At 41.5% G+C, this 24,778-nt stretch overlaps 1 protein-coding gene across 1 annotated transcript; it reads left to right on the top strand.

Moving 5' to 3' along the window:
* Nucleotides 1-7,255: 7,255 nt before the first annotated feature.
* On the top strand, nt 7,256-18,456 carry LOC132828408 (pleckstrin homology-like domain family A member 2). The gene is made up of 2 exons (XM_060845490.1): nt 7,256-7,823; nt 18,004-18,456. The coding sequence occupies exon 1, from the start codon at nt 7,409-7,411 to the stop codon at nt 7,805-7,807; it is 399 nt and encodes a 132-aa protein (XP_060701473.1). The 5' UTR covers nt 7,256-7,408; the 3' UTR covers nt 7,808-7,823; nt 18,004-18,456.
* The last annotated feature ends 6,322 nt before the right edge of the window (nt 18,457-24,778 follow it).

Below are 24,778 nucleotides of genomic sequence, written 5' to 3'. Positions count from 1 at the left end.
AAACCAGGAATACCATCCTCACAGTTATAGAGATATATAGCCCAGAAATAGACTCCTCGGTCCAACTAATCCATGCTGACCAGAAATCCTATATTAATCTAGTCCCATTTTCCAACATTTGGTCCATATCACTCTAAGCCCTTCCTATTCCTATACCCATTCAAATGCATTTTAAATTTTGGAATTGTACCAGTCTCCACCAACTCCCCTGGCAGCTCATTATAGAGTGAAAACATTGTCCCCAGATCCCTTTAATCTTTCTCTTCTCACCCTTAATCTATGCCGCCCAGCTTTGGACCCCAAATTCCAGAGAAAATTCCCTGTACACCCATCCCATCCATGTCCCTCATGACTCTATAAAACTCCACAAAGTCACCCCTCAGCCTCTGATGCTCCAGGGAAAGCTCCAGCCCATTCAGCCTCTCCCTGTGGCTCAAATCCTTCAACCCTGGCAACATCCTTATAAATCTCCTCTGAACCCTTTCAAGTTTCACAACATCCTTCGTATAGCAGGAAACTGGAACCACACACAGCACTCCAAAAATGGTCTATACAATGTCCCGCACAGCTGCAACATGACCTCTCAACTCCCATATCCAACATACCGACCAATAATGGAAAGCATACCAAATGTGTCCTGAACTATCCCATCCACCTGTAACTCCACCCCGAAGGAATTATGAACCTGCGCTCCAAGGTATCTTTGTTTAGCAACACTCTTGAGGACCTTACCATTAAGTGTAGAAGTCCTGCCCTGATTTGCCTTTCCAAAATGCAGCACTTCACACCCATCTAAACCAACCTCCATCTGCCACTCTTCAGTGCATTAACCCATATGATCAAAATCCTGTTGTACTCTGAAGTAACCTCCTCGCTGTCCACCACACCTCAGATTTTAATGTCATCTACAAACGTACTAACCATACCTCCGACATTCACATCAAAATCATTTATATAAATGACACAGAGCACTCGACTCAGCATTGATCCTGTGGTACTCCACTGGTCACAGGCATCTGTTCTGAAAAGCAACCCTCCAACACCACCCTCTGTTTGCTACCTTTGAGCCAGTTCTGCATCCAAATGGCTCATTCTTCCTGTATTCCTTCTGATCTAACTGTGCTAACCAGTCTATCATGAGGAACTTTGTTGAATGCCTTACATTAGTCCTTATAGATCACGTCCACTCTCTTCCCTCCTCAATCCTCTTCATTACTTCAAGTCAATTTAGTGAGACATGATTTACCACGTAAAAAGGCCAAGTTGCTTATCACGAATCAATCCTTTCAAAATACATATGATCTGACTTATCCAGTCATAGCATGATTGTCAATTTTTTGTATTCAATCCGAACTGATAGAGAGGCATGTCTCATGCCTTCCTCACCACCCTAAATATTCCTTTTCGGGCAGCTATGACATGAACTCCTCAGTATATCAATGCTTCATCAAGGTCAAATATTTTTCCTCCTTTAAGACATTATTACATCTTAACCTTTTTGGTCATTTGATACAATACCCCTTTATGTGGCTTGGTGTCATAAGTTTAATCATGCTCCTGTGACATGACTTTGAATACTTCATGATGTTTAAGATGTTCTGTTAATATAAACTGCTGATCTTCTTGGTGATAGTGCTGTTTAAGACAACTGCTTACAATAGAGAAATTAAACTGGTAACAGGATATTCCAAAAATAGTAAGTAGATTTTCCTGTCTATTATGATCCTTTTCATTGTTACATTTCCAATTTGCATATCATCTGCAAACTTTGTAATTATACCTTGTATACCCATAAACAAATCAATATATATATCAAAAACAGTAAGCTTATTGATCTGCCCACTATAATTAATGACTTGTTTAATAATGTTTCATCTCAATTACCCTCAAATTAATCTTATCACACAGAATTCTGCCCATTATATCCGTGGGTTGACTTCATAAAATCCCGACAGTATGGAAGCAGACCGCTTAGCCCATCAAGTCGTCACCGACCTTCTGAAGGGCATCCCACCCAGACCTATCCCTGCTACCCTAGCCCTGTAACCCTGCATTTCCACAGCTAATCCACCTAGCCTGCTCATTCCTGAACACCATGGGCAATTTTGCATGCCCAATCCACGCAACCCACACATCTTTGGATTAGATTAGATTACTTACAGTGTGGAAACAGGCCCTTCGGCCCAACAAGTCCACACCGACCCGCCGAAGCGCAACCCACCCATACCCCAACATATACCCCTTACCTAACACTATGGGCAATTTAGCATGGCCAATTCACCTGACCCACTCATCTTTGGACTGTGGGAGGAAACCGGAGCACCCGGAGGAAACCCACGCAGACACGGGGAGAACGTGCAAACTCCACACAGTCAGTCGCCTGAGGCAGGAATTGAACCCAGGTCCCTGGCGCTGTGAGGCAGCAGTGCTAACCACTGTGCCACCGTGCCGCCCTAATTGTGGGAGGAAACCCATGCTGACATGGGGAGAATGTGAAAACTGTTACCCAAGGCTGAAATCAAACCCAGAACCCTGGCGCTGTGAGGCAGAAGTGTAAACCACTAAGCTATCATGATGCTCACCTCTGAGTGTTTAGGCTATGTGAGTAGTAAATACTGGGTAGTTGCTCACATAAATCCCATTAGCAATACCATATATTATTTATTCAAGACTGAGTTAGACAATGTTTTGTTTAAAAGCTGGAAAATGGAGTGAAGGTCCAGTATCCAATTGGCCATGATCTCATGGAATGTTTGAACATATTCAGGGTCTATTCCTGCTCCCATTTATTCTACTGTTACAATTGACCAGATGTCGAACCCATGTATCAGTAGTCTAAAGTGACCTTGAATGACTACAGTAGATGTTGTGTAATCATTTCGGTACAAAGTTATTACACAAAGCCATTGTATAGAGTTGTTAAACAAACATTGGTATTGGCCTATCATGATACTTTTAATTGGCCCAGATTTTTGGATCAGCAGGGTATTAACAGGTAATTTCTGATCAACAGATCTAACCGACAGTAAGCCTTTTGAATTATTTTAAATTATCGGTGATTTTTGTGACAAAAAAGTCCGAGTCTAGTCTGTTCCAAAGGCATTCATCAAAGGAAAGTGGAAAGAAATGGCATTCAGCCAAGGAATAGTATTGCAGGCTAAGGCACATCCCATTTTTGTTTAGCATTTACTGCTGTATTTCAGGAATTAAATCATGTAAAGTTCAAAAGCCACCTTGACATCAACTGAGGACAGGTCCATGTAAGTGAGAGAGTAAGGTGGCACATAGTTAAGACAGAAGGATATATGTGGGTTTTGGGGATAGGGTACAAGATGTGTCATGTGGGTAGCAACATGGGTGAGGCAGACAGTGTGACAAGCAGGGGAGGCAGTTGACATGCCAACTGGGTAGGCTGCCAGGTGGATGAGAGAGCTAGTGTGCTCGGTTCATGGATGAGCAGTCTGTGTGGAGGGTGGTGGTGGGGATTATTGTGTTCATGTCCAGCAGCAGTGGGAAGGGGTGTGACGACAAGTTGGTTTGGTGTTGAGTGTCTGGGGCATTCAGTTTGTGTCAGATTGGAAGGTCATATTGGGAGGTAAAAACAATGACTGCAGATGCTGGAAATCAGATTCTGGATTAGTGGTGCTGGGAGAGCACAGCAGTTCAGGCAGCATCCAACAAGCAGCGAAATCGATGTTTCGGGCAAAATCCCTTCATCAGGAATAAAGGCAGTGAGCTTGGGAGTCAAGTGCAGAAGAGTCAGGCTGTGTCAGGAGCTGCTCTTTGGGTCGGGAGGGGGCAGTCAGTGGTGAATTAGTGGGTCAAGTTAATAGCTATCAGAAAGAGAATAGGTTTAATTCCTTTAACAAGTATGGAAATTGCTGGAAGAAACTCAGCAGGTCTGGCAACATTTGTGGAGAGAAAGCAAAGTTAATGTTTTGAGTCCAGTGACCTTTCCTCAGAACTAGTAGTGGCTAGGGAAATGTGTTATATATGCTGAAACCAGGTGGTGGGTAAAGGAGTAAGCAATAGTTGGAGACTGAGCCCAGAGGAAGAGTTAAGGAGACAAAGAGATGAATAGTGTTAAACCAGAAAGAAAACAAATGATAATGGGAATGCTTTACATCAGTTTCATAAATTCCAGTTCACGGAGAATAGCCACATCCTCATCACTATGGTACACAATTCCTTTACACACATATCCTCAATTAGGATGATCTTAGGGCCCTCTTATCTTGGAATAAAGGCCTGAACCATCCTCATCCACCACTAACCCCTTCCGGCTGGCCAAGCTTGTCCTCACTTTGACCAACCTCTCCTTTAATTCCTCTCACTATCTTCAGGTCAAAGGGTGGCCATTAGTATCTCCATGGGCCCCAGTTATATCTGTCTCTTCATGGGGTACTTGGAACATTCCTAGTTCCAATTCTACTCGGACCTTTTGCCTAACGCGTTCTCCAGTAAATCAATGGCATAATCGTGCTGCTTCCCTCTCTCAGCCATGTGGAAAAATGTATCAATTTTACTTGCAATTTCCTCCCCACTCTCACCTTCACCTGGTCCATTTCTGACACCTCCCTTCCCTTCCTTGATATCTCTGTTTCCATTTCTGGGGATAGGATAGGACAGGGATTCATTAATAGTCACCACAAATCCACCCTGCTTTCTGTAAAGAGTGAATTCCATTCTCCCAATTTCTTTGTCCCTTTCAGATCTGATGATGTTAGCTTCTACAGGTGGGCCTTATGGATGTCCATTTTTTCCTCAGCCACCATGGGTGAGAGGGCCTCAGCCTGTCCAACCCATTTCCTGCACCCCTTCTCTTCCCTCCCACAAGACTGATAGAGTCCTTCTTGTCCTCACTTTGCACCCCACCAGAATCACCATCCAATGGGGATTATTGCCCAATACCTGCCATTTCCACCATCTCCAACTGGATGTCACACCTCCTGCCCTCTGTTCAGCCTTCCACAGGGACCGTTCACTCTGGGACACCCGGGTCCACATCCAAACCCTCTCCAGAGCAATTTCCCATGCCTTCACAGAAATTGTGAAACTGGTCTGTTTACTTCCTCCCTCTTCACTCTTCAAGTCTCCAGTTACATCGTCCAGGTGAAGCAACAATTTACCTGCACTTCACTCAGTTTACTCTATTCATTGCTCATATTGTGGTGTCCTCTGCATTGGGAAGACAAAACACAGACTGGGCGATCACTTTCTGGACATCTACATTCACCAGAAAAAGTGACCACGAGCCTGTCCTTTCAACCACCCTATTGCCTGGCCAACACCTCTGTCTCAGGCTTGCTGCAGTGCTCCACTGAAGGTGAATGAATAGCATCTCATTTTTCACTTGGGGGACCTACAGCCTTCAGGACTGAAGTTTAATAGTTTTAGGGCTTCTTCCATGTCCTTTGCCCACTCCCACACTCTGCTTTCAGTACAGCCAACCCATTTTCAAATATTTATTGTCCCCATTAGCAGCTCTTTCATAGAATGCCCTAGTGTGAAAGCAAGCCATCTGGCCCACTGAGCTCACACTGATCCTTATCCCTATTGGCTAATCCACTTAGCCGATGCATCCCTGAACACTATGGCCAATTTAATCAACCTAACCTGCGCATCTTTGGACTATGAGAGAAAACCCATGTAGACAAAGGGAGAATGTGCAAACTCCATAAAGGTAATTCCCTGGGGGGGGGGTTGGGGGAGAGGATTTGAACCACTGAGCCACCATGGCACTCTTCTTTCCATTGGCTTACCATTATCCATCCCTTTGTCTATCTAACTCTCTCTCTCTCTGGGCTCCATCTCCATCTGTGCCTTACCTCTGAATCCTCACCCCACCCCCCCTCCCCATCCCCCACTCCCTCATCGTGAACCTTATCCTGGCTACTTCAATTCTGAAATAACTGACCCAGAACTCTCCAAACATTTTAGGGACTTTCTTCGAGGGTTCTGAATACAAGGGAATTGAATACCAGGAGCTTGAATTCTCTGAGCAATTCCATCAGAGATAGCCACATTTGGAAATCTGCAAGGTCCCATTGTATAATCAGTGCTCCAATGATTATCTGGCCGTCTAAGTATCGGGGGTCAGTATCTTAAAAGTTAGCTCATCTGGTGGAATATTTCAAATTTGCAACTGTAATTGCAGTTTTAAAAACAAAAGTTCTTTATTAGGCTGTAAGGCCTTGTAGAATGGTATGAGCTTTCAGAAACTCACTACTATAAATGCAGGTTATTATTCCCTAACACAGAATAATGAACTGACACCAATTATAAACCAGAAATAATTCTACAAAACATTGGTTGAATGTCTTAGCAGTTCTGTACAAGAAAGAAAATAGTCAACAAAACACCACAATCTGTGAACACTTTGTCATAATATCTGAGCCAAGTGGAATTCTTGAAGGAGAGATTGCAGGCTGTAAAAGATGATTGTTTTTTCCAGGAAGCAGCCGTCCAATGGGCCTGGACACAATGAGGTCTCAGGAGACCTGCTGGAGAGCAGAAAGCACAGGCAGTAACACAAAACAAATGAGAGGCATCTGCAGAACAAGGCCAGCTGTAGAATTGCCCTGCTGGAGCGGCAATTTAGTCTCACTTTCCCATCTCAGCAACAGGGAAGGGAGTTCAGCACCCGGGAGGTGGATTTATCTTAACACACGCGAGTCGAGAGGATGAATAAATTCGGGAGAGTCAGCGATGGGAACACAAAGCCCTGAAATGAATAAACCACCCAAGAGCCAGACAGGAGGGGCGGGGGAAAAGTCTGGTCCCGAAACGAAAACAAACTGTGCACAGAGGCTGCTGGCTCAACATGTCACAGCAACAGCTTTCAGGCAACTTCGAACCCCTAAATACATGTTGGAGTTTGGATCAACATAAAGACAAAGGACACACTTTGACTAAGGTTCCCCCTTTGTAACTGGTGAGGGTCTCAAGTTAACCAGATGCAATACCACCACCACCTTTCATTTTGAAAATACTGGGGAATATTTACGCCTTAAAATTGTGTGTGTGTGTGGTGGGGGAGCGGATGTAGGATCACACCCGGGGTATCCCCCCCTCCCCACCCCCTTTTGAGAAACACTTGATGGAATAAAATGTTCCCAAACCACAGTGGCTCAGAACTCCACCCCCAATGTTTTCTCAATGACTCAGTTGCTGCGGGGGCGGAAGCCTTTGATCTGGGAACGTCAGGAGGAGGGCTGGACGAAGAGATGCTGAAATGAAATAAAAAGCCATCTGGGCATGTTGCAACAGCTCCCAGGGAAACACTGAGTGAGGGAGGGCGAAGAGACAGGGAGAGGGAGGGAAATGAACTAGAACCGTCCATCATCACTGGGTCTTCGCAGGTTTAAAATCCCCAGGCAAAAGGGAGAGAGAGTCCAGGTCAAACAGCATGCCAGAGATGAACGGTCAAACGGTCCTGAAGGAAGGGCTGTTGGAGAAAAGGAGTGACGGCTTGCTGCAGTTATGGAAGAGGAAGAGCTGCGTGCTCACTGACGAGGGGCTGTGCATCTACGAGCCGAAGGCGAGCCGCTCCAAATGCAAAGTGCTGCCGTTCGACAACATGAAGACGGTGGACTGCGTGGAGAGAAAAGGCCGGTACGTCTACTTCACCATCGTGATGGCCGACAGCAGGGAGATCGACTTCAGGTGCCTGGAGGACACGACGTGGAACGCGGAGATCACCCTGGGCATGGTGCAGTTCAAGAACCGCCAGGCCATCCAGTCGGTGAAATCCAGGCAGCTGGCTCACATCTGCACGCCGCCTCCAGCCATCAGCACCATGTCCTGATCCAAAGAGCCCCGAGGTGAGTGCGTTGTGCGAGCGCCTGCCCCGTCCTTTCCTCCCATCGCCGGCCTGCCACTGTCTCTCTGTAGAGTTTCCAATGAATGGAGGAACAATGAACGCGGCTTAACTGTGAAACCAATTTGATCAGCAGGCAATCGCCTCTCGGTTCTGACCATTCTAGTTCTCCCGACAACACGAACATAAGCTCACAATTGAAATAAATTACTGTATACATTTGGGAGAATGGAAATTTAGTAGAAAACAAGGAACAATTGGATTTTCCAGTGCTCTGGGATGAGAGGATTTCTGTGTGGGGTTTAGCTCCACACATTCTGAAAACCAAATTTTAATAATCATGCTATTTTAGTAAAACAAAGGCAGTAATTGTGCACAATAAGGCTGTCACTTAAGGACGAGGCAACCACCATAACCCATAAGATCGTGTGACATAGGAGCAGAATTAGGCTATTCAATCCATCGAGTTTCCTCCATCATTCAATAGTTGTGCAATTTTTTTCTCAACCACCTTCTCCCTGTGACCCTAGGCCCCTACTAATTAAGAATCTGACTATTTCAGTCTTAATTACTTGGCTTTCACAGCCTTCTACTGCACTGAGTTCCACAGATTCATTACCCTCTGGCTGAAGAAATTCCTCCCTATTTCACTTCTAAAGGGTCGTCCTTTCACTCTGAGGCTGTGCCCTTGGGTCCTAGTCAAGATTAGAGTGGTGCTGGAAAAGCACAGCAGGTCAGGCAGCTTCTGAGGAGCAGGAAAATCGACGTTTCAGGCAAAAGCCTCCATCAGAAATGAGGGCCGATGAAGGGCTTTTGCCCAAAACATCGATTTGCCTGCTCCTCAGATGCTGCCTGACCTGCTGTGCTTTTCCAGCACCACTTTAATCTTGACTCTGATCTCCAGCATCTGCAATCCTCACTTTCACCCTTGAATCCTAGTCATTCCCACTGGTGGAAGCATCTTTTCCACATCCACCTTATCCAGCATTCTGTAAGTTTCAATGAGATACCCCTCCCACCCTTCTAAATACCATCAAGTATGCACCCAGAGTCCTCAACCCAAAAACAATTAAGCTCCACAGGACGAGGATCGTGACATTTTCAAGTAAGGAATGAGTAAGAAACTCAGTCAGCCATTTGAATTGTGTAAATATAGTACTCCTGAAAGTAGTTGAAAAGCGTGGCACTGGAAAAGTACAACAGGTCAGCTTTCAAGGAACAGGAGAGTCGACATTTCAGGCAGAAGACCTGATGCTCAGACGCTGCCTGACCTGCTGTGCTTTTCCAGCATCACCCTTTTCGACTCCTGACTCTCCAGCATCTGCAGTCCTCCCCTTCTCATACTCTTGACAATACTCATTTTAAACAAGATTATTTTCAGTTAGTTAGAGAAACAAGAGTTATGGGAAAAAAGTAGGAAAGTGGAGTTGATCTCGTTCAATGGCAGGGTAGATGTGGGCTGAATGGTCTACATCTGCACATATTTCTGTTTTTTTTCTCTCTGATGAACCGTCATGGCTACCAGCTTTCTAAAGCACTGGCTGTAACAACTGTTCAAGAAGTGGGTCACAATTTTCTCATCTCTCAGAGGTTGCTCGTACACTATCAATACTGAACCCGACTGTGTTACACAGGGTAGGAAAAGTTTTATATATATTGCCAATCACAAAAAAATTACATTTATATATTACGGTTAAATTAAAATATCCTTTCAAGGTATTGAACCGCTGATGAAAGTATAAAGTCAGATGATTAATGGTTTGTTCGATGAGGTAGACATTTAGAATCATTTTAAGAAGGGAAATGTTGAGGCTGGTGTGATGCAGTGTTAGAGTCCCTACTTTGGTGGTGGTGGTGGTGGTGGTGGGTGCCGCAGAGGGCCTGGGTTCAACATCAGGATGTGTGTCATGTCTCTGCAGATTGGTTAAAACTGTCTAAAAGAGGAAGTGGAGATGGAAGGTTTAAGAGGGAAAATTATGAGCTTTTGCTCAAAGTAACAGTGATGGAGCAATTAATATCAGAGCTGCACAAAGGGCCAAGATGAGATCTGGAGGGTTTGTAGTGATGGGAAAGGTCAGGAAGGGGAAATGATTTGAGAGCAAGGATGAGGATTTAAAATGTGATATTTTGTCAGATGGAAAACCAATAAGCATGGGTTGCTTGGGGAACAGGTTTTAGGGAGAGTTAAAATGTTTGAAGGCGGAGGTGGGTACTGCAGCTGCTGGAGATTAGAGTCAAGATTAGAGTGGTGCTGAAAAAGCACAGCAGGTCACGCAGTATCCAAGGAGCAGGAAAATCGATGTTTCAGGCAAAAGCCCCAGTCAGCAGTTTTGGAGGGTCTATGGACGGTGGAAGGCCACAGGAGCGATAGTTTCATTAGCAGGTAAGGCAGGTCTGAAATCAAGGTATGTTGCCGATGTGGAGGGAAATAGGCTTGGTGTGATATTGCCAAATCATGCTTAAAACCTCATCTCAGGTTCTGACGCTAGTTTAAGTCAAGTTCAAGACTTTTGCCAGACAGGGAAACATTGGACAGGAACGAGGTTTCTGACAGGGACCAAAGCCAATGGGTTTTGTTTGATGAAGTCTCTGCTTGATTCAAATCTGGATGTCAGATATTTAGAGACAGCAGAGGGATTCAAAGGATGGTAGTGAGCTTAATCTCAATGTCATATGATAATTGAGATAGATGGAGTGATTAAAAACTACCTTTTAATATTTGGTTTAGAAATTATTCTTACACACTCTGGCTGCAATAAGCACGTAAGCATACCTGAAACCCCTAATTAGACCACATCCTTTTACATTAATTCAACTGCCGATATTTCATCCTTCAATTAAGCCGCTTGAAAAAAAAGGAATAAATTGCTTTATAGCACAAGTTATTCTCTGATGATTGTTCCTATTGTCATTTGTCTGTGCTATCATGTAAATTTTCTTGCTTTCTATTTGTGCTGACTAACTTTAGGAAAAATAAAGGTTGAGGTGTTCATTCATTTTAGAGTTTTTTTTGTAATATCATAACGTGCATAAGGTGGCTGCTATGTTAGCTAATATTCATTCCCTATTAAGTGAACTGAGGCTTTCTCAGGATGTAACAGTTGCCATAAAAATTCAGATTTCTATTTAATTTAACATAAACTTCTCTGTCATTTAAACAAAGGCACTAAAATACTTATAAAAATGCTTAAAAATTGAATAGAACAATTTTTTTAAACCAACAATTAATATATTTATTAATATCATGTGATGAGTCAAAAATATTAATATCTTCAAATATTTAGAATAGCAATATCAAAACACAATTCAAGTATTTGGAAAAGAGTTCAAGCAGTTAATACCCTGTGTAATGTCTGATAAGCTTTTTGGATTCAACATTTGAAGTTTTTAGTTCACATAAAAAAAAGCTTCAAGTTGTATACTCGTTTAATATGGTATGCAGAATCTACATTCAGTTGTTCTGTTTTTACCAATTTCTCAAAGTTGCAAGAACAAAATACTGAGCAAGTCTGAAGCAAAAACAGAAAATTCAGGAAATAGCAAATCTAGCAGCATCTACATTAATGTTTCATCACAACTGATTATCCATTAACCTGGTTTTAGATAGTTCTCAAAAAAGATATTTCTCTTAACAGATGTTGGTAATTAGTAATTTTGCTAAAGGCTCACAGAAATCTATTACGAACAATCTAACTTAATTATATTTAACCTATTTTGCATAACATGTCATGTAACAGATACAAATACCTTTACTTGCAAAAGCTGCAGACCTGGAAGGGTCCTTCATTGATGGGAAGCTGTGTGCTTATGGTCTACTATTAAAACCTAAAGTCAGAATAAACTTAACGTTTACCTGGTTTTTTTTAAATATTTATCTCAAGATATTATAATGCTACAATATTGTTCTATTGTTCCATCAACTGTTCAGTATTTCAACCAAATAGCTATTCCTAATATGTGAAGTGGGAAAATAACACTTTTTACAGTTTTCAAATCAGTACTAGAACCACTAATAGTCATTGCTTGAGTCTCATTTACTTTCCTGGTGGTCACCCAAGATAAAATTATTTCACAGTCAGCCGCATTGGGAAAGGTCTCCCATGAGCCTCTAGAGTATAAATGCTGCTGTTGTCCTAAGGTTGTTCAACAATGCCATGGTGAGGCAACATAGTTGGATCCAATGCTCATTCAATATTCAATGGAAAAGATGAAAGAAAAGGCAAAAGGTGAATCAATCTCGATTGCCTGTTGGATATGAGCAAGGAGAACTCAGCTGAACTTGCTCGCATGCAGTTGAGACAAATTATTTTAGCATAAAATAGCTTTATTTTAAACAGAAAGCCAACAGTTGTACATTATTTAAATTTTAAGCAGATTGCATAATTGGAAGTTAATGCCCTGGATGTTGGGTACAATAGCTTCTTTAGCATTTAAATCAATCAGATAACACAATATGAAATTAGCATTGGATGGTTTATTTTTTAATTGTGGTGGGATACACACCCAGAGTTATATCCTGCAGTACTGTTTCTGGTCCCTCCCTGTAATTGTACTAGGTGCTGTTGACTTTGTGTGTCATAATAGCTTTTAGTCATTGGCCTTTTACATTAATAGAAATAAGTTTGGGTGTCTTCATTGAAACTTTTTGTTTGATGTTTAGGTCAGCTTCATTAGGATCTGAATAGATCTGATCCATAATGGTACGTCTCCAGCTTCAGTACTGTGAATGCTTTGAATGTGGTTGAACATTGAAACTGATTGGCAATCTTAGCATTAAAATAGTTTTTCCCAGCATGAGTCATTAATTTCATTAATTAGTTTTATGCATGATGAAAGTAAATAATGTGTGTGTGTAGGTGGGATGCGGTAGACAGCTTTCATTGACTTACCACAATTTTCCTGTGATCCAGATTCGTGAAAGATTGCTGGTGCTCTGAGTTTCAGTCTGACTAATTTTGCTGACTAAATTTTTTAAAAAAATCAACCAGAGAGTAAACTGTTATGATTCTTTAGGAACCAGTTTACCACTGTCTAGACTTGGATACAAATCCAGTCTGGACAGAATTACCTCTTTTTGTAACTGATGTGTGTATAATATTATTTACAACTTACTACGTAGTGTGAGGCAAGCATTGAACTGGTTCTAAATCTTCACCTGTGTAACAGTAATAGAAAAAAATCTTAAAGTAAACAAGTTGGTGAGAACTCTTCTCAAGTACTGTGTGTAACTCTGGTCACCCTATAATAGGAAGGATATTATTAAACGACAGAGGGTTCAGAAAAGATTTACCAGAATGTTACTGGGAATGGAGGGTTTGAGGTATAGAAGATAGGTTGTGACATTTTTCACTGGAGCATAGGGGGTTGAGGGGTGATCTTATTGAGCTTTATAAAATTATGATGAACATAGATAAGGTGAATGACAAGGGCCATTTCTCTAGGGTGACGCATTTCAAAACTAGGGGGCATATTTTTAAGGTGAGAGGAGAGAAAAGACATGAGGGCACCTTTTTCTTACATAGAGGGTGGTTTGTCTGTGGAATGAATTGCCAGCAAAAGTGATGAATGCAGGTACAGTTTAAAAGGCTTTGGATAAGTTCATGAATAGGGAAGGTTTGGAAGGATATGGGCCAAGTGCAGGCAGGTGGAACTCGTTTAGTTTGGGAACATGGTCAGTATAGACTAGTTGGACCGAACAATTTGGGATTGTTTTCCACTTCACTAGAACAGTCAAAATTTCTACAGTTGTTACCAGAAGGAGAAATGTGTTTTTTAAAAAAAGAGGCCACAAATGTTATTAATGCTACCAGAATTGATGCCTCATGTATTTATTAAATATTCTGTGATTTACCAACTTTCAGGCATTTATGTGTATTAAATTAATGAGGTATACTTTTTAAAATATGAGAAAATGAATGTCAAAATGATTATCAAGGTTGATCTAACAATTTTAGTATCAGTAATTTTTTTTAGATTAATAAGCCTGACAATTAATGCAAAGAAAGATTGCAGGTGCATCATTTAAGCTAATAATCTAACCTTTAGTTTAATATTAGCATTGGTGTGACTTATGCAGAACTATGTATATATATGGCATCCATAACTCACTCATATCAACCTTTAGTTAGTTCTATCAGTGGCACCAATGAACTTGAAAGTGTTGTATATTAACACAATTTCAGTAATTCAACTTTGAATTTTCCACCAGTACCAAATGAGTAACTAGTTCAGTCGGAGCTGGGAGTAAAGTGCATTGTTAGGGAGATAATGAACATAAATCAATACCAACCAGCCTTTCTGAAAGTGATTTGAAGTTAATTGCTGCCATCTCTGCATGAAAAATATGGATGAACCACGAGGAATTCTGCTAAACCATCCCGGTGACTATTTTCAGACTCCAGCATTCAAAATACATTCAAATAATATCTGAGTGAATTATTCACATATTATCTGGTTCTTTACACATCTAATGTGACCAGAACATAATACCTGCTCGATTTGTAAGTTTTACAGATCCAGGATATAACATTGTTATTGTTTGTATAGATTGAAACTTAAACATTCAAATAAGATTATATTTAAAATTTAATCTTGCAACATTTCTAAACTGAGAACATTAATAAAGTGTAACAAACTATATCATCAAAACAATGCAGTGCTGCAGTGAAAGATAACATCAGTGCCATCGCTTGTAACTTAAGTGTTATTTGATCTTCATCTCACTTGATTAATGGCGAAAATATTGATAGTTAATATTTAACCATGATTATACGGACTTTTATTTAATTCGTAATTAATACAGCTTCACTATAATTATATTAATATTTATTAGGTCAGATTCATGCCATGGATAGTTAAATGTGAAGCCACGGAGAAATCTCACCATAGATTTGTTGACATAGGACAAGCAATTAGTTTAATCTGTTGAGGTCTTGCTGACCATGTAGTCTCGCTAGGAATGAATGTGGTTAACAAAGAGGGCTCTAATATTACAGGATAACTCGGATCAGCTGACTTGCTTTCACCACAAGCCAGACTACATGCTAGTAATGTACCCTCACAAGTATATTACTGTCTTGCAAGGATAGTACCAGATGTACGTTCTTTATCGAAGTATGCAAATGGAAATTCTAACCCACCCTCATCCTGGCTTTGGCATCTCGAGTATATAAGACACAGTGTGGCTGACGTGGGGCTGTAAGTTATATGTTACAGTATAATTCAAAATAAATGATCTTGCACTGTATTGAATTTAATGCTTGAATACAGCAGGCATTTTTGTTGAGGTCAGTTAGAGGGTCACAGAGCATGGAAACAAACCCTTTGGTCTAACCAGTCCACGCCATCCATAATCATAAACTAAAGTATTCCCATCTGCCTCATATCCCTCCAAGCATTTCTTATTCATGTACTTTTAGATTAGATTCCCAACAGGTCCACACCAATCCTCTGAAGCATAACCCACCCAAACCCCTTTTCCCTCTGACTAATGTACCTAATTGACAATTTAAGCATAGCCAATTCACCTAACCTGCACATCTTTGGACTGCGGAATAACCATAGCACCCAGAGGACACATGGAGAATGTGCAAACTCTACACAGACGGTCACCTGAGGTTGGAATCGAACCCAGGACCCTGGTGCTATGAGGCAATGGTGCTTACCACTGAGCTACTGTGCTGCCCCTTATCCAGATGTCTTTTAAATGTAACCACATCCACCACTTTCTCTGGAAGTTCATTCCACAAATGAACCATGGGAAAAGGCACCTGTCAATCACCTTATCTATACCCTTCATGATTTAATAAACTTCTATAAGGTCACCCCTTAACCTTCTAACTTCCAATGAAAAAAGGCCCCAACCTATCCAGCCTCTCCTTATAACTCAAACTCTCCTTTCTTGGCAACATCCTGGTCAATCTTTTATGAATCCTCTTCAGTTAATAAGATCCTTTCTACAACAGGATGACCAGAACTGGACGCATTACTCCAGAAGAGTTCTCACCAATGTCCTATATAACCTTAACATGATGTCCCAACTCCAATGCTCAAAGGTCTGAGCAATGAAGGAAAGCAGGCTAAGTGCCTTCTTAACCACCCTGTGTACCTGTGACGCTAGCTTCAAAGAATTATCTATCTGAACCTCGAAGTTTCTTTGGTCTAAAACACTACCCGAGGCCTTACTTTTAATTGTATAAATCCTGCGTTGATTGGCCTTACCAAAACCTGATACCTCACATTACTGGTTCTCACCTACCACCCCACCAACCTGCGCATACAACGTATTATCCGCCGCCATTTCCGCCACCTCCAAACGGACCCCACCACCAAGGATATATTTCCCTCCCCTCCCCTATCAGCGTTCCGCAAGGACCACTCCCTTCGTGACTCCCTTGTCAGATCCACACCCCCACCAACCCAACCTCCACCCCCGGCACCTTCCCCTGCAACCGCAGGAAATGTAAAACTTGCGCCCACACCTCCACACTCACTTCCCTCCAAGGCCCCAAGGGATCCTTCCATATCCGCCACAAGTTCACCTGTACCTCCACACACATCATCTATTGCATCCGCTGCACCCGATGTGGCCTCCTCTATATTGGCGAGACAGGCCGCTTACTTGCGGAACGCTTCAGAGAACACCTCTGGGCCGCCCGAACCAACCAACCCAATCACCCCGTGGCTCAACACTTTAACTCCCCCTCCCACTCCACCGAGGACATGCAGGTCCTTGGACTCCTCCACCGGCAGAACACAACTACACGACGGCTGGAGGAGGAGCGCCTCATCTTCCGCCTGGGAACCCTCCAACCACAAGGTATGAATTCAGATTTCTCCAGCTTCCTCATTTCCCCTCCCCCCACCTTGTCTCAGTCGGTTCCCGCAACTCAGCACCGCCCTCCTAACCTGCAATCCTCTTCCTGACCTCTCCGCCCCCACCCCACTCCGGCCTATCACCCTCACCTTGACCTCCTTCCACCTATCCCACCTCCATCGCCCCTCCCCCTAGTCCCTCCTCCCTACCTTTTATCTCAGCCGGCTTGGCTCTCTCTCTCTTATTCCTGATGAAGGGCTTATGCTCGAAACGTCGAATTCTCTATTCCTGAGATGCTGCCTAACCTGCTGTGCTTTGACCAGCAACACATTTGCAGCTGTGATCTCCAGCATCTGCAGACCTCATTTTTTACCTCACATTTATCCAAATTAAACTCCATCAACCACCCCTCAGCCCACTGACCCAATTGATCAAGATTTCTTTATCATTTTAGATAACCTTCTTCATTGTCTACTATATCACCAATTCTGGTGTCATCTGCAAACTTACTAACCATACCTTCTGTAATCTCATCTAAATCATTTATATAAATGACAAACAAAAGTGGACCCAGCACAGATCCCTGCTGGTGACAGGCCTCCAGTCTGATATGTAAGCCTCTACCATCACGCTCTGTCTCCTGCTGCTACTTTGGCAAGCTCATCATGAATCCCATGTGCTCTAACTATACTCATTGATCTATCATGCAAAACCTTGTCAAAGGCTTGATTTAAGCAGCAACATCAGCAAAAGCATAAAGATTAGTTTTATTAACAAAGGAAAAAGGTAGCTCAAGTTTGATTTCCCAACAATATGATATGCTGGGGTATGCAAAGTTATGAGTCAAGTGTTGAAAATGGGATTAGAATAGTTAGGTGGTTGTTTTTGACCGGCATGAATGCAATAGTCTGAAGGGCCTTTTTCTGTACCATAGGTCTCTGACTCTAAGGAGCAACACCCAGATATTTGCATGTGTTGACTTTGATCAAGGACAGAATCAAGATTCATCAAAAATGCCAACCCACAACTAAATAGAATGATATGGTTTTTAAATTACGGGAAGGTGTATAATGTACACAGAACATATTTCAACAATGATCCACTGTCTACATGGGTATAGAAAGTGGAGAGAACTGGGGAGGGAATATATGTATATCTGTCATCTCCTTTATTAAAAGTATTTATGACATCTTTCATGGTTAGATTGAGTTCTTCTGTTCCAAAATTGTTTGATTATCTTTGGACTCTAAATGTTGCTGTTGTAACTAAGAAAATAGTATGAGTGGGCTCCACCTTTTTCCTTTTTACTCCAATGTATTCTTAGTTCATGTCCAGTTTGCATTTTATCATATAATTCTTTTCTCTCCAGCTATCATTGATATGCAAAAGTGATGAACAAATCTTGACCTGCAACCAAACAACGCTGAACGGGACAGGATTGATTTTGTGTCTGCATCCATCACAAGACTACACCTCAGTTCAACCAAATGACAATCATGACTCAAAATGGATGTATCTTCACGAGAAGGACTGTATTATAATAATCTAGAGAACAGATTCATTATTCACAATACGCTTCTCAGTCTTAATTTTTTTTATTCTTATTTATTAAATGACCAATACTCACTGTAGCGATGACTTCATGCAAGTCATACATAATGCATTGTAAATTACTGATGCCAACTTTATTTATTGAGATATACTGTCTTTTCAATGCTTGACATTGTGGCTTTTTCTCTGCCAAATGGTAAATCTTGCAATCTGTATGAAGATTGTTTTTTTTTGTCTGTTAACATGTAAATAAAAATAATGACAAATGTGACCTGAAACTATTTTTTATTTGACAATGCACCATACAATATTACACCAAGAAAACTGTTATGAATTAGGGTGGGGTGGACAAAGGTCAAAATTATAGGGCACTGGCAGGATTAAAGGAGGATGAAGAGAAGGAGGGATGGAGAAAGAAGGAATGACTATGTGATATTCAATTTGATTGTTCAAAAATTAAAGCATATTACAAACATTGTACAACATGATGCACTTCATCGATTGAGAGTCTAAGGTGCATTGAAATGTACAATCCAATATGTGGTCGAGTTTCTTCCCTACTACATCACCTGTTTCAAGTCAGGCAGTAGCAATTTGAAAGGTCACCTGACTTGAATGTTTTTCAACCACATTGGCTTTCCAGATTTAGTTTATTGTCATATGCATATATACTGACAAGAGGGCTGTTATGGTGTACTGGTAGTGTCCCTACCTTTGAGTTAAATGGTTCAGTTCATGGGACACCTGCCACTGATGTATGTTATAACATGCCTAAACATATTGATTAAAGACATTTTTAAAATCTTGTGGCACAGTGGTGGTGTCTCTGCCCCTGGGCCAGAAGGCTTGGGTTCAAGTTCCACCTACCCTGAACAGGCGGATTAAAATAACTATGTACTGGGAGGGATTAAAGCATTTGGCAGGGGGGAAGAGGAGTGATGGTAGGGTATCATAGTGTATCTGATAGTCTCTGCATTGGGGTGTTTCAGAGCAGTGGCAGAGGCCTCGTAACCAAAGGCTTCCTGGCAACTGCGTTATCAAGAGAAGATGCTTTGATGTGGAAGCAGTAGAAATCCTTTTGCAGCAATTGCAGCTTTGGACAAATCTGACATTGCTCCAAGGTGGCTGCAGGGTGATAAAAGTTATGCTTCATGATGCTTGGCAGAATGTAATCACTTCCCTGAAGATGTGGGTACAGAGAGTCCAGTGACTTTAATAGAAGTGGCAAGGTTGAAGATTGCATTGACTGTTCATCTAACATGATCCATTTATTATTTAAACAAGCACATTATTCATGCACATTGATTTCATTGCCATGTCTCTAGCTTTACAATGTCATTTCATTTAAGCTGCATCATGCATTTCTTGGTGTTTTCTAATACCTTCCTTAAAAGAGATGTATACAAGCAATGATCCTGCTAGTGGTTACCAATATAATGTATTGGAAAATATCTGGTGAAGCTACACATACTCTTCGTGAGTAGCCCCTGAAAATTCAAGGTTGGAAGTGGATAAAGAAACTCAGACGGGAAAGTAGGAGGTTTTGCCTTCTTCATTCTCCAGCTATTCATTACACAATCACTTACACCAAATTGTGTGTTGACCTGCAGCTTCATATCCTGATTTGAATTATGTTTACTTACCAGCATGTTGTAATGGAATCTTGTTGGAAACCAGTTTTATTCACTTTTTCGGTATCAGAGAAAACTTTGTCTTGACGTTTGCACCAAGTCACTGCATAAAGCATCTTTTTACTATCAATGTTATTCTACAAGCAACAGGATGTAGATTCATTCCAATTAACTAAGGTAGTATGCTTAGTGGATGGGTGAACCTGTAAGGAAGAGGAGGAGATGGTAGAGGCAGGGAGAGTTGTAAACACCTGGCTGTAAAATCTTGTGTACATTCACAACCGAAGAGCACAAGACTATAATATAACATGTTATTCTTTGCAAACTACTGCCACATCTACAATGTTTTTTAAGACATTCACCTTATTATTATTTCCCCAATCCATGCCCACTTTTTCTGCAAGTCTTCATGAGGTTTCTAGCTCTTGCACCAGACTAAAATGGCCCTAATCAAAATGATAAATAGCATTCTCTGTGACACGGACTGTGGTCCAGTATCAATCTGCATATTTCCCAAACTGCCTGCAACATTCGACTATGGCTCATCACACATTATTCTCAAACACTTTTGCCAAGTTGTCCTCACCAAGTTCAATTCTTATCTATCCAGTTGCAATCTGAGATTTTTGTTTCTCCCTCTTCCTCTCAAAGATTCACCCATGGCGCTTTGCTTTTACTCATTTAAATGCTGCCCATGAATAACATCACCAAATATGTGAAATCAGGTTCCCTATGTATATTTGATGGCATGTAGTTTGATGTCACCATGACTTCCCTGAAGCATGCCTTTTTATGAAGCACTGGGGAGACTAAAATCATTGCTTTTGACTCCACAGCACAACTATATTCCTCGTCACTATTTCAAGCAAAACTAGAGTTATTGCAATCTTAGTATCCTATTCGACTCAGAATTGAGCTTCTGACTATTTCAATCATAAGAAATCTTTGCTCTGATCTCTGGCTTTGCTTATCACCACCCTTGCCTCAGGCCTTCTGTTGTTTTACTTTCAGACCGAACTATTCCAATGCTTTGATGGCTGCCTTCCATTTTCCATCCTTCATAATGATGAATTCATCAAAAACCCTGCAGCTTGTATCCTAACTTGTACCAAGTTCCTTTCTCCCAGTCCTCAATCATACTCAGTTACATTCACTCCAGTCTACAAGTGGATTTGAAATTTTTATTATATTGTTCAAATTCTTGCAGGACTTCACCTCCCCGTTTCTCTGTGAACTCCTTTCACCCTACAATGTCCAAGACTTTGGCTTTCCTCCAACTTCAGGGTCATGTGCAATCCCAGACTTTCATCATTCTCTCAAGCAATGCCCTCACCTGTCTAGGCCTGCATTTCTTGAACATTCGCTCTTAACCTCTCCCTATATCGACGAGTCTCCTTAAAACCTACCTCCCTCTCAATATTTCCTTTGGCTTAGCATGAAATTTTGTTGGGTTAAGTTCTTTTGATACGTCTTTGGAATATTTTTTACTGCATTAAAAGTGCGATATGAAAGGAAGTTGCTGCTGAGAGGCAAGTTCATTGTAGAAAATGGAACAATGGCAGGTTCCTCCCAAACAAGTCTTACAAAACTGCTGCTCCCACACAGTATGTCTCAAGCACATGAAGTAAGACAAATGCAGCACCAATAAAAATTATTACAGCAACAATGGTTACTTATTCATTCGGTAATAATCTTTTTAAATCAGGCATGCCTGAGAACTGCTAATATTACATTTACACAGGGATTTGAGTTAACATCTTAAAAACTGCCTTTAATAGAGAAAAATGCCAGTTTTTCATTACCATAATAAAAATTAAAGTTGTGTATTACTGACAGGGCAAATATTGCTGCTTCTACCTGTCTTGCCACAGAAATATTTAGCATTCACATAGGATGGAGTCTCAGTGCTAACAAAAACATCTTTACTAAATTTTCTTTATCCTAAAACCACAGAAACATGATATTTGGAGCACTAAGGCAAATAAAATTGGCCCTATATTGCCCCAACATACACCAATTGTATCCCCTTTTTTGTGGGTTATTTCTGTTATCTCAATGCAGGAGAAATTCTACTCGCTACTACCCAGATAGAACCTGTGACATAAACAATGTTTCCATTACACTTACAGCAAAGCTCTGGTCACAGGCTGCGGCATCTCAGCAGACATTCCAGGGCAATGCAGTCTGACATTGAACAAAGCATTATTGTTCCAAAACAGTGATTTGGCTTCCTAATCATTTCAGAAACAAGTTTGAAGTAGAAGCTAGTCAAAGTATACAGAAATATTGTGAACGACTACAACACATTGTTACTGTACAGGGGCTTTAGGGTAAATTGAATCCACATAGACAAGAAAGTCTGAGCAGGTGACCTACTTGATTTACCTACAAGTTACATTCTACTTAGTTAAAGATATAAAGAGCGGTAAGGATATATATGGGGGTAACATTTTAAATCAAGTTACTGTTTACATGTGTAAACTGTGTGCACTTTGTGATTATAGTTTATTATCTTAAATACCTGGCAGGTGAAAGTCATTTCCTGTTTTAATTATTTTTCCACATCATCGCATGTTTCCTGACCTTGCATTGGGTTCAATGACAGTTAGGGAGATTTATTAATTTATTCATGGATGTGGCTGTTGTTAGAAAGGCCAGCATTTACTACTCATCCTTTATTCAGTATTCAGTGGAGCCATTTTCTTGAACTGTTGCAGATGTGTGGCGAAAATGTTTCCACTGCGGAATTAGATCAAGAGTTAGAAGATTTTAAGCCAGAAAGAATGAGGCAATGGCGAAATATTTGCAAACCAGGATCCTGCAAGCTTGCAGGTGATTGTCTCTCCATAAGGCCTTGTCCTTCTAAAGGGTACAGAATGTGAGTGTGGAAGATGTGTTGAAGGAGCTGCAGTGTATCTTGAGATGATATACACTGTAAATAGAGTGGATGAAATCTTAGCTGAAAATGTGTTGCTGGAAAAGTACAGGTCAGGCAGCATCCAAGGAACAGGAGATTCAACGTTTCGGGCATAAGCCCTTCTTCTATGCCCGAAACGTCGAATCTCCTGTTCCTTTGATGCTGCTTGACCTGCTGCGCTTTTCCAGCAACACATTTTCAGCTCTGATCTCCAGCATCTGCAGTCCTCACTTTCTCCTGGATGAAATCTTAACCAGCTTTAAATTATTTCTGCTATTGGGACCAAGTGTTCCATACTGATGATACATTTGAAATTCAGTTAAGGATGGTAGACATACCCTCAAGGCGTGAGGAACAATCAGAGGACACAAAGTTTTGGACAATCAGTAGCCCCATCATGAGAGGTCAGTGCTGCTGAGGTGGGTAGGCCATTGTGGTCTTCTTCAAAAAGAGGGTGATTTTTGATTTTTATTTTAAAAAGTGGAGCCACAGCTGTTATGCCACATTTGTAGATGCACACTGTGGCATTAGCGGACTGTTCATGATGAAGGTAGATTGAAGAGATGTCAATAATCCCACTTACAGGTTCCTGCCAAGCTCTGGCTTCAGCAAGAACCAACCAAGTTCAGGAAGACCCCAGTGACATCATCAACACTTTGGGCCTTATTGGCTACCAGCTGATGATGGGTGGGCAGCTGTTGCAATGATTTCCCCCAGTTGGGAAGATTGTTTGGACACAAGAACATAGCAAGGCAACCTGATGTCCTGGTTTCTGATTCTGCTCCTGATCCCATCTGCAAGCTGCCTACATGGGCTAAGAAGATTCTGTCAGCTGACCCTGGCATGCTGAGGTATGTACATCAGGGTCTTGCTCCTGAAATTTACAAGAATAAGTTTCTGAAGGAAACGACACTTTCAGGAAGAAGCACATTCTGAATTTAAGTTTCGGAATTAAACTTACAAATCAAATTCGATGTAGAATTTGATGAGTTGTGCATTTTTTTGCAGCCGGGCAAATTTGTAATTCATAGCAAAATAGGTGTAACAGGGATAGCTGGCCACATCGAGGTAAAGGTATGATCATTGTGGAAACTAGCAAAGTGTTAGTATGATCTACCCTTATTATGAAGTCACAATTGTCAGTATTGAATGAGCTGGTGGCAGTGGATGGACAAGCTGCTTCCCTGAGTGACAACAGCATCTTGTGTTCATATCTCAGGCATGCCATTAGTATGTAGTATTTACTCTGTTGCAAGGCAGGTCAGAGCTTTTAAAGTTCTGAAACAAATAAAGACAATCCATTCTCACGTTGTGCCAAAAAATGTTGTGACAAAAAATGTCTCTGAGACTCCTCTTTGTATGATAGGCCTGGAACAGTTTTACGTTTCAAGGTGGATTGCAGTACTCAGACTCTAGTATACATTTTTAAAACTTAATTTGTAAGATGTGGGCATCACTGACTGGCTAACATTTTATCGTCCATCCTTAGTTGCCCTTGAGAAGGTGGTGGTGAGCTGCCTTCTTGAAACACTGCAGTCCAATTGCTCTGGGTTGACCCACAATCTGATGAGGGAGGGAATTCCAAGATTTTGACCAAGTGACAGTTAAGGAATAGAGATATATTTCCAAGTCAGGACAGTGAGTGGCTTAGAGGGGAACTTGAAGGTGATGGTGTTCCCATATATCTGCTGCCCTTGTCCTTTGAGACGAAAGTGGTCATGAGTTTGGAAGGTGCTGTCTGAGGACCTTCGGTGAATTTCAGCAATCTTGTTAGATAGTACATACTGCTGCTGCTGAGCATTGAGTGGATGCTTGTGGTTGTTGTGCCAATGAAGCAGGCTGTTTTGGCCTAATGGTGTCGAGCTTCTAAATGGAAGTTAGTTTTAGTTGCTAGAGGCCAGTCATCGCAACTCTAGAACATTTCTGCATGTGTTCATCAGGGTCACGTTCTTGGCCCAATTATCTACAGCTGCTTCACCAATGTCGGCAGGTTCCAAGTGACTGATTGTGTTAGGGGACTCTCTAATCCGAGGTACAGACACATG

This window comes from Hemiscyllium ocellatum, chromosome 26 (genome assembly GCF_020745735.1).
Source record: "Hemiscyllium ocellatum isolate sHemOce1 chromosome 26, sHemOce1.pat.X.cur, whole genome shotgun sequence".
NCBI lineage: Eukaryota > Metazoa > Chordata > Chondrichthyes > Orectolobiformes > Hemiscylliidae > Hemiscyllium > Hemiscyllium ocellatum.
The sequence above is the reverse complement of the archived record's forward strand: the minus strand, read 5'-3'. Positions and strand labels throughout refer to the sequence as shown.

Bases quoted from the DNA above. Each gene is read 5' to 3' on its own strand.
- LOC132828408 (XM_060845490.1), top strand. From the start codon at position 7,409: ATGCCAGAGATGAACGGTCAAACGGTCCTGAAGGAAGGGCTGTTGGAG.